At 38.7% G+C, this 19190-nt stretch overlaps 2 protein-coding genes across 4 annotated transcripts; one reads left to right on the top strand and one right to left on the bottom strand.

The window, feature by feature from the left end:
- Nucleotides 1-23: 23 nt before the first annotated feature.
- On the top strand, nt 24-4304 carry LOC138190633 (nucleolar protein dao-5-like). The gene has a single exon (XM_069134391.1). The coding sequence runs from the start codon at nt 24-26 to the stop codon at nt 4302-4304; it is 4281 nt and encodes a 1426-aa protein (XP_068990492.1).
- A 179-nt stretch (nt 4305-4483) lies between these two features.
- On the bottom strand, nt 4484-18118 carry LOC124214699 (1-Acylglycerol-3-phosphate O-acyltransferase 2). Of its 3 annotated transcripts, XM_046617259.2 has the most exons (7): nt 18004-18112; nt 17703-17923; nt 8988-9173; nt 8204-8337; nt 7580-7761; nt 7259-7424; nt 4484-6979 (listed from the first exon to the last, which is right to left on the bottom strand). In XM_046617259.2, the coding sequence occupies exons 2-7, from the start codon at nt 17765-17767 to the stop codon at nt 6816-6818; spliced, it is 897 nt and encodes a 298-aa protein (XP_046473215.1). In that variant the 5' UTR covers nt 17768-17923; nt 18004-18112; the 3' UTR covers nt 4484-6815. The 3 variants fall into 3 exon arrangements, with proteins under 3 accessions (XP_046473215.1, XP_046473218.1, XP_046473216.1); XM_046617262.1 differs by lacking the exon at nt 17703-17923 and having other exon boundaries at nt 18004-18118; XM_046617260.2 differs by lacking the exons at nt 17703-17923; nt 18004-18112 and adding an exon at nt 9605-9940.
- Nucleotides 18119-19190: the final 1072 nt, after the last annotated feature.

Raw genomic sequence — 19190 nt, 5'->3', positions numbered from 1 at the left:
TTACTGTGAAAACTGAATGCCAGATGTCTCATCCCGATAATTCAAAACAAGATAAATTAAACGACGTAATATTACAAATGACTGCGTTAACAAATGCAGTTGACGAATTGCGCGCAGAGGTGAATACGATCAAAGTCAAATCGCTGTTGATTAAAAATGAGAGGATTAACAATGAAGTTTCCGCAAGGAAAGCAATAATACATGAAAATGTTGGTAGGAAAAACTCTGCTGCAACATTGCGAAAACTGAACGGTCGATCTCAAAATGGGACACAAAAAACATCTGGTCGTCAGATAGCTAAAAACCAAGATTCAAGTGAAATTTTTTCCACAGATACTGCCATAAATTCGCCACCTTACATGCCATCCGGTAAAAATATTGTATCGTCTGACTACTTTTTTCAAGAATTGCAAAATTCGTCTGCCTTTTCGAAGTGGGTGTCAAAATCGTCGCCAACGAACAAAAATAAATCGCAGAAACAAGAGCCGAGTAAAACGGCGGAAAAACGCGAGCCCGCAAGTGCCAATGTTCAATCGATAGGGAAAAAAATTAGAAACAGCGAGGAAACTCGGAGGACTTTGAAAACTGAAGAGAAAAAGCTCATCACTGAAAAAGATGGGAATGCAATAGTTGATGCGAATAGTAGCAACGGTAAGAAGAACAAGAAGCAAACTGTGAAATCAGAACCAAGCGGTAGTTTGGACACTGCTGAATCGAATGATTCTGCCTCTATCGATACACGTAAAGCTAAAAAAAAGCTTAAGCAAAATCGCAGAAAGATCAAATCAGAGGAACTGTCTTCGAATGAACCGAGTCAAACATCCAATAGTGTCGTGTTGACTAAAGTAGAAACGTTGGATCGGAAAAACGTAAGAGATGAACAAGGTGCAAAAACTCCGGAAATAGACGGCCAAAGAAATGCTAATCGAACAACAAAACCAAAGCGGTTGTACAAATCAGGAAAACCGAGTGAGGATGAGCAACCAAAAACCATTTCAACATCCGAAACTGTTTCGAAGAACAATAGAAACGAACCAACTCCTACCTGCATGGGCAGCTTCAAACAGAATCTTGGATCTCTTTGTACACCGTTAAATAGATGCCGTAAAAACGTAAGTTCATCGAAAGCCGATTCGAAAGCAGAAGCAGAAGTTTTGGAAGCCCAACCTCTGATTGGAGATACATCTACCGTGCCGCCTAATGATTCCGTTGAACGTGCTACGGGTAAAAATAACGAAAAAAAGAATGGAAGTAAGAAGAAATTGGAGAAACAGGAAACAATGCAATCGCATTCTTTGAGTACATCTACCTTTGCTACAGTGTCGGGTACATCGGCTGAGATTCCAATCGAAAATACTAACACGAAGAAAAAGAATAATCTAAATAAAGTAAAAAAAAAGGAAATGGCGGAATTACAATCGTCGAGTGTAGCTGACATTGATGTAGAGCCGAATAAATTGCCTGAAAAACCAACTGAAATTACTAAGAAAAAAAAGGTGAAAGATCAAAGAGGAGTAGAAACATCGGCATCTTCGAAAGCAGCTGTGGTTGATACGGAGTTAGATGGTGCGGTAGAAAAACCAATTGAAATGGTTGTGAAAAAAAGAAAAAGACATCAAAAGGAAATAGAAAAATCGTCAACATCAAGGACAACTGCCATTGATACTGAGCCGGATGGTTTGGTTGAAGAACCAACGGAAGCTGCTTCGACAAGGAGAAAGACACGAAAGATAATAGAAAAAGCTCCGCCCCTGAGGACCGTCATCCCTGACAGAGATTCGGATAATTCGGTTGAAGAACCAACTGAAATTACTACGAAGAGAAGAAGGAATAAAAAAGAAACGGAAAAGGAAAAGTTATCATCCTTAAGGACAGCTACCGTTGGTACAGAATTCGATCATTCACTGGAGGAACCTATTAAAACTGTTGAGAAAAAAACAAGAAATCGAGCGAAAACAGAAAAATCACTACCTGCGACGATAACTGCGATTAGTGACGAGTCGGATAGTTCGGCCGCGGAACCAATCGAAATTGTTACGAAAAAACGAGAGAGGCGTCGAAAAGAAAAGAACAAATCGCCACCGTCCAGGACAGCTAACTTAGATACAGAATCGAACAGTACGGAAGAGGTACAGACTGAAATTGTGAATCAAAAAAGAAGAAATAAAAATAAAAGGGAAAACCCACCATCCACCAGTACAGATACTTTTGGCGCAGAGTTGAATAGCTCATTTGAAAAATCGACTGACATTGCTCCGAAAGAAAGAAAGAGACGAAGGAAGACGACTAGATCACCACATTCAAAGACAGCCATTCTAGATACAGATTCGGATAATACGGCTGATGTCCCGAATAAAATTTTTAATAAAAAAAGACGAAATCTTATGAAAGAAGACAAACCGCCATCTCCCAGCACAGATTCTGTTAGCACAGAATCAGATACCTCGGTTGAAGAACCAATACAAGCTGTAAAGAAAAATCGGAAGAACCGAAAGAAGACCAAAAAATCTCCAACCTCGAGTATAGACACTCTTAGTACTGAATCAGAGAAATCAGTGAGAAAGCTTCCTGACATTGAAACAAAAAAAAGGAGAAGACATCGAGTGGCTTCGGAAAGATTGTCATCCTCGAGTACAACAACCCGGGATACAGAGTCGAAAAGTTCGGTCGAAACGACAACCCATGTTCCTGCGATAAAAAGAAGAGAGCATCCCAAAGAGATAGAGAATTCATCATCTTCGAGTACATCTATTCATGGTACGGAGTCGTATGATTCTGTTGAAGTACCGACGATAGTTACTACACAAGAGAAAACGAATGACAACAAAGAGACACAAAAATCTCCAAAGCCATCAGTCGAACGAGAAGTTGATGATAATTCAAAACTCAAATCTAATAAAAAAACTCAAACATTGGAAGAGCCTGCCAGTTCGAAGTCGACGGAGATGGGTTTACTTGAGAGCTCGAGAAGGGTAAAAATCGCCGATGCTGCTGTCGGTACCCAAGAAGTAACTGACGAGCCTGAAAAATATGCGGAGAATCTAACCAGTGACAGTGGCTGGTCGATAGAGACCGGCACGACATCGGAGAGCTCTTCAGTCGATCAAGATACTTCGAGGGGTGTGAATACTGACGAAGCTGCCGCTGCCGTACCCAAATGGACAACTACAGAGGAAGCGATCAGCGTGTGTGGTGCTACCGATAAGCTTCCGGCAGAGGTGTGGTTTCGAGATAACGATACACCTTCGGTGTATCATTGTAAGAAGAGTGTGAAACGGAATCAATACAAAAAGCTGCTTATTCCATTCAAGCGCAAGAGTAAAAAATGCCCGAAGTGCTGCGGACCCAGAAAGCTGTGTAATTCATGGCAGTCATCAAAATATACACGGAACGTAACTCCGTCCTCGGCTCGATCGTGTAATTCTGACAAGCGCCCGGTATCGTCTGCTGGTCCAGCTAATACGCCAACAGAGAAGCTTCCCTTCTGTAATCGAAAAACCTATCACAGTTATCGCGTATCTTCTGTGGTACCAAAACCGGATTTCCGACAACCGTATCCGCATTCGAATTCTGTACCTTGTCCAATTCGGACTGGATTTAATTTTCCAAAATCTGGTCGCCGAGGATACATCGAAAAGCCGCATCCCTGGGACCAGCAGCGGTTCGATCCTGTCGTCAATCACTTCTCGTCACGTTTTAATCCGCTCGGAGCAGTACCGACGAACAGCTCAATGACGTCCAACGATTTAGAGCAAATTACAACCGACGAAGAGGCGACCAGCAAAGTATCGGGATCACGGTCATCGCGTTCTCGACACAAGAAAAACGCGCACTCTAGATTCGATGATTTCTACATTCCGGCAGATTTTGGAAATTTTTCAACGCGAAGGCATCCAAATGCGCCGGATGCGAGAGAGCCGCAAACGGCGTCAAGCAGACCGGCTCTCCTTCGACGCGTAGCCAATTATTTCCTCTCAAGAAAATCCTCGCAGTATGCCGACGATCCGCAAACCGTGGCTGATTGTGCGGATCCTCAGTCGGCAGGTTACTATTCTACCTACGCCAAATCGCCGCCACGATACGCTCGCAGAGAGGATCTTCTGGATCGAAATCGTCGCAACTATCTAACGCAGAGGGCGGGATCGTATCGGAACTTCGAAGAATCGCAAAATGTTTTCACTCTTGTGCCGGTTCTCGTCGGCGAACAATCTCACGTTTCTGACAGAGGATTACGAGTGATAGAAATGTCTGACAGGCGTTACGCTTTTCCTTCACAGACGTTGGATCATCTTGTTCTGGATTGAGTGAAGCTTCAGCTGGGTCCTCGAACTGGTAAGTTTAACACTTTATCGACGTGACACATGCTGTGAATCCACTTGTATTTGTTCGAATCATTATACAGACGTGATTACTCGAGATTCTATTAGATATACAGTATCAATCAATGGGATTTGAGCATGAGGGAGGCTAGTGTACTCGGCAGTTATAGTTTAAAATAATTTATTACAATAATAACAACATTTCTACACGTGCTCGCGACTACCTACATCATATACGTAATTATATCATAAACTACAACAATCAGTACCATAACTGTATCAGTACAATATACGTATAATATTATCAACTATTCGTATACGGATAATAAATAAGCCCTCACATCAACTGTCGTGTTGATCAACAGTTAGAAATAGTGTATGTCGTGATATTTAGTACAGAAAAAAATATACCTATATATTTATACATAGTTTGTCGTTACTGCCTAATGAGACAGACATAACTACATATATACGTAGATGCATACACGCTTTATACGTGTATGCACACCAGGAACAATGGAGCGGAGATTGGAAAAAGTTATTCTGTACATTTTTCTCTTAAACTATTTACCAACTTGCCTTTTCATCATTACCGACTTACACTATTACACAATGGTCATGCACGTTGTGTGCGGGGTAATTAATCTAATTCCTCAATATTTTCACTTACACTTTAAACCGTTTTTGATTGCTGATCAAATGACTTCAGACTTTCAAAAGGAAAGTGTTGGAATAAAAATATTTGGCGTATTCCGTTGCAGTGCACTGATTGTACTGAAGCTGAGAGTTTATATTCCGAAATTATTGGAAAATAGAATGAGTTGAACACAGATCCAATTGCTGATTAGCAGTTCACCAACAGGTACAAAATGTTCTTTATAAAATAAAAAAAAAAAAAAGCGTTACAAATGTTACATTCAAAGGCAGCGGGCGAAATTTTTCATGATGTTACAAAAAACAACATGTTTTGTGACCGTCCGCCAACTGGGATATATGATTTGCATTTAGAAGATTAATATCGATATGTCTGCGTTACTTGGGTAAATGACAATCACCACTGAATAATTCTTTGGGTTATTACAATAACGAGGTTCTCAATCGCGCGTATATTCTAGATTTATTTTAAGGCCACTATAATAGCTCAGGATACCTAATTCACATTCCAATACTTACACAAAAACTACGTATTTACAGAGTTCGAAAATCAATGTACAACCACGAACCATCGGAAAACCTTGATTATTCAAAATCTTAAAAATTTATTGTAATGAAAAACAAAAAAAAAATAGAAAAAACGGGGTTAAAAACACCCAAAGTTCTTAGCCATTCGGACTAGTAAAGTTTTGTCCTCAAAATTTCCAAAGTTTTGATAAATATAACGGAAGAAGGTGTTTTTTTTATAAGAAACTGTACGAATACATTCGTATTTCGGGAACCAGAAGTTATGTTGTGTCACGAGACTATTTGAATTGCGCCGGTTCATTTTTGTCTTTCCTATGCGTCGTATTAATGTCATGACAAAAATTTCTAGAGACCATGAACAATCAACACCAGAAAAATATTTCACATTAATCCGAAGTAGTCGGAGTATATACATGAGATTAGTCCCTGTTACCAACATAAATAATAAAGTTTGTGCACAGCTGCTGTGGGACTAACCAGCGAATGTGCGTTAGGCTTAAATAATAATCTACATATGTAAAGATATCGCTTTTGAAAAAAAAACATCAAAGATCTCACAATCAGTTCAAGTAAATGGTGCTGGGATCCAATTTCACCCATACCTTCAATTCGATTGGAAATCAATTCACCTTGATGAAATAGCCGACCTAAATTTAAACTCTATGAATTTTAACCAAAACTCGAACATGTTACCAGATTTTTATTTGCAATCTTAAAATGTTTAAAAATGAATCGCGTTAGAATTTAGATTGAGATAGAAAAGAAAACGTAATTCACCCGACATTTACTCTTCTTCATATGCTGTACACGACTTTTACGTAATACTATAATTGGATATATGATCGGTCGTAATTTGGATATGTTAGTTTTGTTTCAGTTCACAATCGATCGTTGGTAAACATTTATATGCATATATCGCGTATACAATATAACAGGCGTGTGCGTGATAGACGACTTATATATTTTTTTCTTTTTTGCTTTCCTTACAATGTGTCGACATCATCTAAAAGTCTGTATAAAAAATGTTGTGCGGGATACTGTATACGTATAACGTTTACACGTATACAACTGTTCGAATTTTTCATGTAAAATAGTTGTATGTGGCAACAATCGATTCTACTAGGTACACGAATTCTTACTGTAGCGACGCCAAGGTCAGTAATCCAAGTTTCCATGGAATTTCCAACTCTACGTGTGTTTAAAGTATGACGCTGGCATTAGTCAATATATTTGCCATTTCGTCTGGATCTTCGTGCACTGTCTCTTTGGATTATCATTACTACAATTTTTTCCCCATAAATTTCCTTACTCTCATTATTTCGAATTTGAATTGTCGACATGTAAAGCTAGAACTTCCTGAGAGGTTTCTTGGAAAACTTTGTTCATTTTATCGTAGGCTTCATCCATCAATTCCGCCATATTGTCCTTTGTCATTCCGACTGTGGAAATTGGTGGTAAAATGGTGATATAACTTTTTCCTGGAAATTAATTAACCATCGGTGAAGTTTAACACAGTATCCATTACAGTCCGGGCGAATGTCACAATTACGTGGACTATAGGTACAATTGTTAAAACTGACATGGGTTTGTATTGCTCTCGGGAATGTTAAAAGATAGAATAAAAACCATACTTCTGTCGTCAGACTGTAATTTCCCGATGTAATTAATAATCGTTTGATATACCAAAATACGTGTTTCGATGTTTTGGATTCCCATGAGTTCAACTATACGAATCGCGACATGAAGCTCCAACTTACCCGAGCCAAACTTCTTGAGGTTGTCGTTGAGAAAATAGTACTTCGAAACGACGACCGGTTGAATCGGGGTCTGGGAGGCGATGGCGACGTGGAAAGCGCCCTTCTTAAACGGAAGCAGCGTCGTTCCGGAGTGCCGCTTACCCTCAGGAAATAGACAAAGTTTTGCCTGATAGAAGAGTTGTAACATTATTGGACAATTGCTGAGTCGTACAAATGCAGCTCTCCTCTTAATTCAACGCGCTCACTGAAGTTCAATTTCCTTGTATTATTCCTCAATTGACAATATAATCGTATATATTCAACGGAGTAGACCGAACTGACCTTTCTGTTATTGATAATGTCCGCCGTCGAGTTCATGGTGCTATGTGCTTGCTCAGCTTGCCGTCTGTCGATGAAAATCGTACCCCAAAGCCAGGAAGCGAGGCCAAACGGCCCCAAGTAGAGAATCTCTTTTTTTGAAATCACCGTGCATCGTTCCAGCACAGGCCACAACTCTGCCAATACTGTGAATGCAAAATTTGTTTAATATAAAAATCGGTTACGAGGGTTAAATCGATCGGGTCAGGAACTGATTTAACAATGGAAATATGCAGTTTACGTCAACGGCATTACGGTAGAAAATATAAAATGATACTATGGGTAAATAATAAAATAACCGGAATATCAACGCTCTGACCAAGAAAATAATTTGTAAACAATAATGATTCTTGTTCGAACGAAAATAGGTCATCTTACAATTAGTCAATCTCAGTGCACTAAATTGTCTAGCTCTGTATTTCGATTGCCGTACGATTGTAAATATTCATAAAAAAAATGTGAAAAAATGAATCGTCTAGTTATTCGACGAGTCTAATCGCTTACGCAGTTCCACGCAAAAGGCGTGTCCATCTACTTGGTGTTACGCATACATTGACATTAATTGATTATAGCAATGACAAGGTTTACCGCAAAGATCAAGTCCGCTCTGGTGATTGATCAACACCACACAACCCGTGTCTTTGACGATATTTTCCTTCCCACGAACATGAAATTGTATTCCCAGGAGTTTCGCAATTTGTCGTGCTCCCCACGCAGGTATGCTGTAAATTAAAGCTCACAGTTGCATATATACATATAAATATACGTACTGCCGTTCCTACGTAGAATCTCGTGCTTGCTACTCAAGCTGTAGCTAGTTTATACTGATTTGACGTGGATTTTTTTCATCGAAGGTATAAAAGTTTATGGGATGCGTATACTGAGGAAGAAAGTCTATAATCTCGATTTTTTAATTAGTTTTTCTTCTTTTTTAACATTTCAAGTCTGAATATTTTTTAGTTTGAATATTCACTGTTCGAACACCCGACAGAAAAAAATGTAGCTAGTGAAAAATTAATGCACACATTACGCGAGAACCTTTGACTCATTAGCGGTTGGCAACAAGGTTACACGTAATTATTGTCAGTCACTACGTTTTTGTTATCTCGTAAAGCGAAACGTTGTTTAAAACCTTAGATAAATATTTATAGTAAGTAATTCTGAGGTTTTCAGTTTCCTCTATATTCTAGTGTAGAAACATTTTCAATAGTCAATTAGGTATACTCAACTGGAAAATTTTAAGAGCGGTAAACTACCTACTCTAGTGTGAAAAAAAATGTATGAATTGTCCGCCGTAATAGAGTGGAAAATTAAAATTGACGTTACGTCGTAAGTACGTGTCACGGTTAATTACTAAAAGAGCGTTACTCACAGCGCATTTTTCCAATGTCCTGGCTGGAAGAGCATAATCGGTATGCACCATGTCGCCGCTATTGCACTGAGAAAAATAAAGAGTACAAATTTAATTCGATATCTTGCTGCATCGCTCACAGCGCAAACTACGACCAGGAGTAGCAGGAGAGCAACGCCGATGCTGCTGCAAGAAACACCCAGGACCCTAAAAAAAAAAGGAACGATACCGTCAGGATCTGGTTAAATCTGGTAAGCATGTTGGTTATATGTACGTTTCTTGAAGGCAGTATAGTGACGACGCGATTGTGCTGTATTTTTCATTTACATAATTTGGTAAGGCAGATAGGAAGCTTAAAATTTCAGACATCGTTGGTTCAGGAGGTTTCGAAATTTAAAATTACAAATAATTATCGCCTGAAATGAATATTGTACAATTTTGACTTTTGATGCCGAAACGTTTTTTCTACTCGCAATTGTTCATGCAACGGAATTCTCGCAAATCTGATCATCGTTAACGTGCGACATATTTGAAATTGCACCGATCAGCGTTAGCTGTGAAAGTCAGTCAAGGCTTGATTCATTCGCTGACGCTTTGATTCTCGATAGTGTAGATAGTGCAGAAGCCAGACTACCTACCTATGTTGCAAAACTAAGGATAATTGGCAACATTCTGCACGTAGCCTCGATGAAACATGCATGCATACATCACTTCGAACGCGAATAAGCACACAGGCTTAAGGCTTTGCCATTTTGACACCGTAATGCGAGTTGAATAAATATCGGAGCACATTTCCATGAGTAAATATTGCGTGAGGATGAATAGGCCGATGTGAAACTTGAAGGTGTAAAATTCATTGCGGCGTCAATGTTATACTTAAAAGAAAAAACAAACTGACGACGACACCGACTTTTGTATAAAATCGAACCCACGAAAGAAAACTCTGATTTTCATGAGAATATTTAAGCCGTAGCATCCGTTTTGTACCTAACTAACACCGTTTCCTAAAAAAGATTAAATAAATTGCGGATACAATTTCCACCTTACTTTGAATTTCGGGTCTGAATAAAGTTAAAATTATTATTGCAAAGTAAAAACTTGAAGTTTGTATTGTTTGCGTATCAGTTCGGTGTTCCACTGAGTGGAGATCTTCACCATGCACCCTCAGCTACCGTCTTCACTCATCCATTGAAATTTTGTAAGAGATCTTGACGCGTTATACTTGACGTCGTGGCAACTAAATTTGAAAGAGCTTCTGAACCCTCAAGTCTAACTGCCGTCGCCGTCGAGACCCGCGAAGCAAAAGCAGTTCAGGACAGTTATATAATATATACAGGCGTATTGTTATATCTGACACTTAAACCAGGACGACGCCTGAGGCTGATTGCCCCCCGAGATTTACTGACAATGTAGGATTCAATAGCGTCGTGACGTCACTACCATACAACACGCAAGCCTTGATCTGACTCTCGTGCATTGTTACCTGATTTCCGCTCCAATAATAATCGCGTCCATCTCATTTCGTTACCAACGGTGAAAAGACCGTTGAGACGAAGATCTTATACAATTGTGATATTTTTCACTCCGACTTTGTTCGCCTGCAGCATTATAAATCAGTAAGCGAATGAAATCGAGATATCGTGAAAATTTATTCGATTGAAGAACGACTGGTCCTTTGTAATGGATTCGCGTCAATAGACTTAAGTCATCCTTCTCTTGCGCAAACCGTAATCAATAAAAAATAAACAGATCATTTTTTTGCGACTTATCTTTTATTCAACGCCCTGAATCAAGTCGAAATGCGCTTTATATAGCTTTTTTGGGATAGGACAGCACGAGTTATCGATTTGTATGAAATTTGCTGAACGGGGCACATATGATTAACCGCAAGAAATATATATGGAGGAATATAGCAAGATGGGCTGGAATTACATTTAATATTTTCTATTACAGGAGTGCGGAATACCGAAATAAAATTTCTACCGCGTTATGGATACAGTAGTATAATATACTTTGTATACTCGTACGCTACGGCCGGTGTAAAAATGTGCTCCAAGATGACGTTCCGTATCTCCGCAGAAACCATTCAGTGAATTCACATAGATGTCATTTCATATCTGAGATTTTATTTCTTTTCCCCACGTTCTATACGTCGCGATATATAATAACGAATCGATACTTTTCAAAGTGGTCATCATTCGCGAGAACTGGGTCACTGTTCGTTTGCAACTCGCGAGTCTCAGAGTGTAGAATTGTTGCCAAATTTTCTGCCTGATGCTTCATTGTTTGACCCTCGGGACTCCAATCATACAGCGACGACAACTGCAGACCAGCTTTTACAATATCACCTGTCATCCACTACTTTGACACTCCAAAAAAAACATCCGTTTGACATTCCGTTTCGAATTCAAGTTTTGTACATTTCATGTTCGTAGTTTCAATCCGGCGAGCCAGGAATCGCAAAACGTAGAAATGTATTGCCGAGACTGATACTAATGGGACAAAGAAAAAACGCAGATCGGAAGATATCCGTGGTCTGAGTTGTTCAACTGAGTCCTCTCAGGGCAACGTTGCTAGACTTCGTTTAGAGCAAAAACCGATATTAGAGGAAGAAACCTTTGCCTGGTCTTCTCATTAAGAGGTATCGACCGGCTGTGATCAGTTCCGATTCGCTACAGAGGAGCGAATCATTTGCGTAACGGAATACAGTTATTCATACCGTGTCTGATTTATATTATCGCGAGCCTTCGAGAAAACCGTGGTACGCGCATCAGTAATATTCGACGTAAAAACTTATACACATTGGAACATCTCCGTCGCTGAGAATGATCGTCGTCGTGATTCTAGGCAATCGCCAGCGTCGTTGGAGAACGAATTTATGATTGAGCAATGTTGATACAAATTGCCTGTAATTTTTCTCAACCTTACGGATTTCGTATACCTTCGTTACACAACGTCACATGCAGCAATCTCGTTGTTGGTATGATTGCACGTGATACGAGGCATAAGAAAGCTGAAAAAAAGAACACAATGACGCAGTGGCAGTGATAGCGTTGAAGAGACGAGTGCTTGCAGCCGCAGAGATATAGATACGTTGCATGTCTATTGTTCCAGCTGGTAAGAAAACCTGCCCGATCACAAAGTCAATAAATTAAAACGGTTCCGCAGATTGGTTATCATGTTCTATAGTTCGACTGAGAAAGTTATTATAATTCAGAAGTAGAGTCGTACTTATAAGGAGACAGGGAATTAGAGGGTCGCACTGTCAGAAGAATCGCCTGGTTTAAACAGCCTGAACCCTGATGAAAGTTCGAAACGCAGTTTAATAACTTCGGGTGAAAATTTGTCGTTTGATCGTACTTGCGGTAGCTAACGACGTTATAATTTTAAAACGCCAGAACGTGCATACCGTGTACTTGCAGTTTGATATTCAGTTATATAATGCTAAAAACCGAAGTGTATCACCCGGACTTAGGAACAATTATGTTACATGATACGTACAACGCGACGAAAGATTAAAATTTAATCTCTTACCAAGCTTAAACGATCATCGTTATCATTATCTCAGACTTCGGGTCAAAGAGTTGAACTCGGAACATGCCGACCACGAATCGGTGATATAAATGTATCTAGAGTTCACATTAGGTGCAAAAATTGGCGGGACAGATCAGCTTCGAATGAGCAATATGCCGATACCTCATCAAATGGAATCACTCGTGTAACCTACTACCATTAATTTACGCTGAATTATTTAAGTAATAGTGTTATTAAAAAGGCAAATGCACACGTATCGAATATCGTTTCTCCGAGTGGATTGGAAGACGGCGAAACTGAAATCTGGCAATACACTGAGGTATATAATATGTGATACCAGGAAATATTTGCAGAGGTTTGAATATTATCTACTTAGAAATGATGATAATCAGGATTATCGAATCAGTCAATCAGCGAGCGTAGGTTTCAAGTATCTAACTATTAAAGTATCAGTCCCTTGATACGATCACGCCGAACGCAATCGCGGCGGTAATTCTGTTGTGGGTAATCAGGATTTCAACTGCATGTAATTCTTGTCAATGCATGTGATGGATAATTGCCAAAAGAGACATACTATACAATTATATCTCTGCAAAGGCAAGAGGCCAATAATTAATTGCCAACCCGACTAATCAATTCTACTCACATCAGCAGTACTCTAACCCAGATTCCCTCAGCATTCATACTATCCTACGCGAAATTGCAATACAGTTATCCAAGTTAGATACGAAATAATAACTTTCAGTCGGGACGATGCTTTGTAACCAACATTACCAGAATGATGAACACTGGATGGACTTTAATTACATGTTACCCGTTCGAATCTAGCTTCATATGTGCGGATGAGGCTTTTATTACTGTTTGAATATCGTTGCTCCTACAGATACGTTATACGCACACGGTTGCTGCTAATACAATCTGTTTTATTTCGTAAGTTGTACAGGCGTGATAATTAGTTTTTCGTACGCCATTTCCATTTGGTGGTGAAAAAAGCGACACGTGTACTAGATATAAAATAGGGCCAACGATTACATATAGATCGTTGCTGGGTAGTCTGAAAAGGAATAAAACAGGAAAGAAGTTAAGGCAGAACGTGTTCCTCAGACCTATTCAATGTGTTTAATTATTACGGTAGAAAATAATAAATATTCGGATACAATTCTATGCTGCTTATTCGTCAGAATATCTAAAGATACATCGATTGAAGATAGAATTTACGAAAGTACAAATAATATGCACATCACAAGGCAAACTCAAGTCGACTCCTCGGTCTGTATGGTCTGACGATTACATATGCGATTACAATATTCTTGACTATAGAGCGTATATTACTTTTTTAAAAATGTAGACGAATACGCCAGACTAGCTACGTCGTATTCAGAATTTAGTTCACAAGACCATTCGAGATTGGAACAGGTTAAGATTGGATTCAAAAGACGTAATATTCTCGTGTAGCATGATAAGACATCAATAGATACCCGGTTAATATGTAATTTACAACATTGCTCGGTTTTTAATCAGATATCTAAAACTGAAATTGACTTATTTTGAAACTGCAGCCATTCGCCAAATTTGGGATTATTCTTTGAAGTGATAAAATGGTGCCACAAAGGTGGTATTGATCGTAGGGATCAATCATACGACTCGCATCTTTTTGAGCTCGCTTCATTCAAATCAAAGTTCATGAAATACTATCTAGATATATATCGACGCACCCTGGCACTCGCTCCATTAGATACTGGTTAAAAGTAAACAAAATTCTTAATCATCCGATTGAGATAACGAGTACTCTGCGCCTATCTCTTGAGCTCGCGATGGATTATAATTCTTGAACATTTTTTTAACAACTACCTCAGAACTGTTGGATGAACGCTATCCCCGTATTTCTCTTTGCCTACTCTTTCCCAACATCATTTCCGAAGAGCAGCTGACGCTGAAACGAGACTCAATAACCTACTTAGCAAATTGCAGGAAATCTGAGAAGCGAATTAGTTCTGACCAAGTAAGTGGTTAATTAAAAAAAAAACACACTTTGTTCTTTGCGAAACTGTGAAAATGTATAATTTGTTTCGTACCGTTATTTACTGACAGATTTTACACGGTTCGCCGAACGGCAAAAGAGCTGCGTGACATTTTTTTGTACAAAAATTGGCTTGTATAATTCGGTTCTACCGACAGAATATTGTCTCTGCTTCAAATTTTTGCTAAATATTGAGATATGACTTTGAGTATCAAGGGCGTACTTTCTATGCGATCTGCTCGCTTTTCCCACATTTCTCACTTGTCAAACACCGCAATATGATGACTTTATCGTAGCTGCTAATCAAGCTGGCTGCATATATCTATACACATATTAACTGCTTGCAATCTGGTATAATATTTGATCAGATACCTTATCGACGATTTTTTTTTTCTTTTCGTTTTGTTTCTCTTGGTTTTCGTAAAGTGGAAAAAGGTTGTCGATCACTGTACCTATGACATAACGAATATAATCATCAAGAATATTCCGTTCATATCGTATTTATCTTGTTGCAAGATGTTTTGCTGGGATTACATGAAATGTATAAAATCTCAACAATTTCATTTAATTCATATTTACGAGCGCATGTCAATCGGAGAAATTGTAGAGCGTCGCAGCTACGGTAACATCTGCAAGCCGAGGAACCAGAATCGCTATACCAAAATTGCAGTACAAATGTACATAAATTAATCAGTGACTTGAATTTTTTCAAAGATGAACTCGAATACCGTATTTCAAAGAGAACGAAATGTATGTTCAGCCGCTAAAATTGACTTGGTGTTCTGTGTGCGGTACTGACGTAATACTCCATATGCGGAAAAGACGATTCGTTGTATTGTTCATCTGTCGAATAAAATGCTTTCTGTTTTGGGAATAAAATAGCGTTATAACATTTCGCGAATATGTTGTTCCGTTCGTTTGCATAGTTATGTTCATACCTGTATTGTACATTGTACGTATAAATGTCAAATACATCACAGTTCCAAGTTTTAAATTCACAATCCATAAGAACACCGATCAAGGTTGAATTTTTTACGTTTATTTTCACACACACGCACGCACACGCATGTGAAAATAAATTGACATATATTTAAGTAAAAAATAAATGTCATAATAAACGTAAACAATTATTTATACATTCCGCAGTTGCCGGAAAAGACGCAATTAACGTAGAAAGGGGAAATGTCAATCGGCGTTCCTTCGTATCACGTCCCACGCTCGAAAAGTGATTCTATTCTATCAGAAGTGTAATTTTATCGGGGAAACAATGAAATACTGATTTTGAATATTTTTCTTGCAATCGACTCTTCGTGACTATGTTGTGAACCCATTTTAATTTCCGTCGATGTTGTTTCCGCTTTACATCTTTTCAGAACGGCACTTCGAGACGAATGAAAACTTTTGTATTTATACTCATTACTTCCATCATCCTTCCATGATAAATGAAAACTTAGGTGTACTTTCGGCATAAACGATTTATACTCTAGTCTAGTCTAGATTTAGAAAATCTTTGCGACAGTGATTTCAGGTCTGCTATCCAAGCATGTTCTGTGGAGCGTTGATCGCACTTCTTACATGGCGTGCGTGACGCGATAGTGTGTACACTTTAGTAAATAACAGTGAGAAGAGTTACACGCGTGATTGTACGTACATGGTCATACGTACACGTACAGTGCGATAAGATCTGCCGATGTGCTGTGCGCTGACCCTGTGAGCACAACGCGTGTTGTTCTTCGGTAATCAATGAGCTGAGCAGATTAAATCTATTCGCAGGTCCAACTTCATCGGTAAGAGACTTATATTTTTACTCGTTTTTATTCTCACGTGATTCAGTCCAGACAATCACTCGACGTATTACATAGGCATAATACGTTCAATATTAGACCCACACATATCTAGTTGAATTGTTTAAATTACGGATAAATTTTCAATCACACTTCCGCACATATTATATAGGTATGTATATTTTACGTGCATCGACGATATACGTGGGAGTCGCTTGTTTTAAACGGTAATCGTGAAACAGACGTCTGTAATTTGGTGTGAACAATGTACATATTATGTCTTGGGGGTAAGGGTAGATATGACTAAGGATATATGTTGGAATAATCAATGCGTCCTGATCCGCTTTCGGAGGAAAGTTTCGTCCTTCGTGAAGAGTATAACCTTTATGAATGAGTGATGAATCGAAGTAGACGCAATATTTCCGTTCCACGGAAATCTAATGTCAGTACGATGGCCGCGTACTGATATTGGATTTAATTATACTCCCCCAGTTAAATGTTTAAAATGTATCCTAAATATGAATCTGAATCGTATATTGTTGTATCTTGAGAGTGTAGAGTAAAATGAATTCCTGGAATGTAATCATGTGAATACACATTTTTTATTTCTAAAGATCGTAATATGACGAATGACGTACGACTAGACTTAGAATTTTTCCCAAAAATTATTCGTCGAGCTAATTGAAACGATTATTTCTTTTACATCACAAGCGAATTTTGGAATTTTCGTCGATGACAGTTGGCGATGCAACTTCTTGCTTCGAACTGCGCAATAATCTACAAGCTCTGCCGTTGAATCTTCTCAACGCTATCTGTGCATATTTATAAATAACAATTTCTTTAAATATCTTAAGTTAAACAGATGTAATACATGTACGTGTGTACAATCATTTGCAAGTGAATGAAGTCGAGTAGTTGAGTCTGCGAAATTCATACTACACTCAAGTGTGGCGATTGACGGCGAAAGTGTTGCCCAATTATTGCGCAACACGTTCTAGCTGTAAAGTGTTGTTTGATTTGGATTTAAAACGTTCCTTAGCGTACCTACTTCGCTGTATAACCGATACGAAATCATCCCTCTATACTATCAGGATAGGTACTCTACCTTTACAGTATATAATTTTTCCACTAGATGATCGAAACCGCGAGAAATCGCTAGGCGGGTGAATCAGAACCTAACTTTGAAGTTTGAATATTAGTAAATATCTCTAGGGGTCAATCACTGTCGAAGCAAGTCGCGAGATTTTTTTCTTTTCCAAAACCTAATATCGACTAGAAACGACCGTAGCCAAATACAACCCGTATTTTAAATATGCTTACAGATATTGATAGATTCGCATTGTTCCAATTCATTTATGAACAATGAATCAGAATGAATTCAAAATTTCCAATACGTACCGACAAGATCGATTTGAAAAACGTAGAGGTATAACGGGAGAGATTGGTTGTGTTTTATCCAGCATGATAGACAAGTAGTCGAGAGTTTGACAACTTTATACTCTGCGTAATTGGATGAATGTTCAGACCTTCTGGATGTGTAAAACTTGACTTGAAATTGTTATCACGGACTCTTCGCGATGAATTAGATTCGGTAGGTTTAAATCAGACGTATTCATTAGCTGGCGGTACATAAAAGAAGCTCTTATTGTTGGTGCACTTAACGCGCGTTACTATTTATTAAACGTGTCCTGATACTTACATTATAAAGAATCAGTAGGAAATAAAAACCACTAACAATCACTACCGTCAACTGTCGAACTTGCGATACCGTTCACTCCGCAGTCGGTGTAGTTCCTCACTAAAATGACACGAACCGACAGACACGTGCGCTGTATCGAGCGAGAGTTCTTCGGGTGACTTCGGGAGCTTTCGGTACTCAGGCAAAGCTCTCCTGCGCCTGATTACGCCAGCATTCAATTTTCGAAGTGATATCGATGATCCTTTACCATTTTACGGATTCATCTTGTATTGTTAGTCGGAAGTTAAAGACATGTACGATCGCGTTCGAACGCCGTTGCAAGGTCTGCCTCCATGTCGCACACTTACAATTAGCCTCTAAAACCTAATCAGCCATAAGCGTTATCTGTACCTGTCGTGTTCACGCACGATAATATATTGTGATTTCATAACTAGTGTTATTCGTGATACAACTTCACGGCACGCGGTACTTGAGAAATAGACGTAATTATATTGTAAGGATAACGGATACGCAGGAAACGAGCTTAATTTCATGTACCGATTATAATTACTATAATTAGCATAATTAGCGACGATGTCAAGTAATCGTCGATTCGGTGCCGGTGGGTAGGGACGTTCATTAGGTTGATCGAGGACCCTGAAACCACGTATGAAGGGGAGTAAGGCATTAGCATTTGAAATGAACGAACTATTTGTGTTTGAAGATATGTACGTGTACCTTTTCGATAGCTCGTAATAGTAATTCCGCTTTGCCGATACCTCGTTTCCGGAAGTAACATACCGTCAATGAGGATGATTCTTGAAGAGAATGATCTCCTTCTTTTTCTCACAGGAAAGTCGTAATCGTAGCTCTGGCTAAATCGATTTTCACTGTGAGCATAACAAATTATAAGCCAGACTCACAATCAGTGAAAGGACTTGAACATTTTTCGGTCGGTAAATATTTTGCTTATTTTATTACTGTACACTGAGGAAAAAAGTTACCGAACTAAACAGCTAATTTTTTTGATTTCCATTTTATTTGGTTTAAACTATTTCTCACTTAGACCAACCACTTTTTATTTGAAAGAAAAATATTGATGCATTGATTAGAGTGCTGTATGCTTTCGAGTTCGATATATTCCAAACAAGTACATATATATATTTCATAGGGTTAAACTAGAACTTTTCGGAACGAAAACTTTGCTT

The sequence above is a fragment of the Neodiprion pinetum genome, chromosome 3 (assembly GCF_021155775.2).
Source record: "Neodiprion pinetum isolate iyNeoPine1 chromosome 3, iyNeoPine1.2, whole genome shotgun sequence".
NCBI classification, from domain to species: domain Eukaryota; kingdom Metazoa; phylum Arthropoda; class Insecta; order Hymenoptera; family Diprionidae; genus Neodiprion; species Neodiprion pinetum.
Note: the sequence above shows the minus strand (reverse complement) of the source record. Positions and strands in the feature narration are given on the sequence as shown.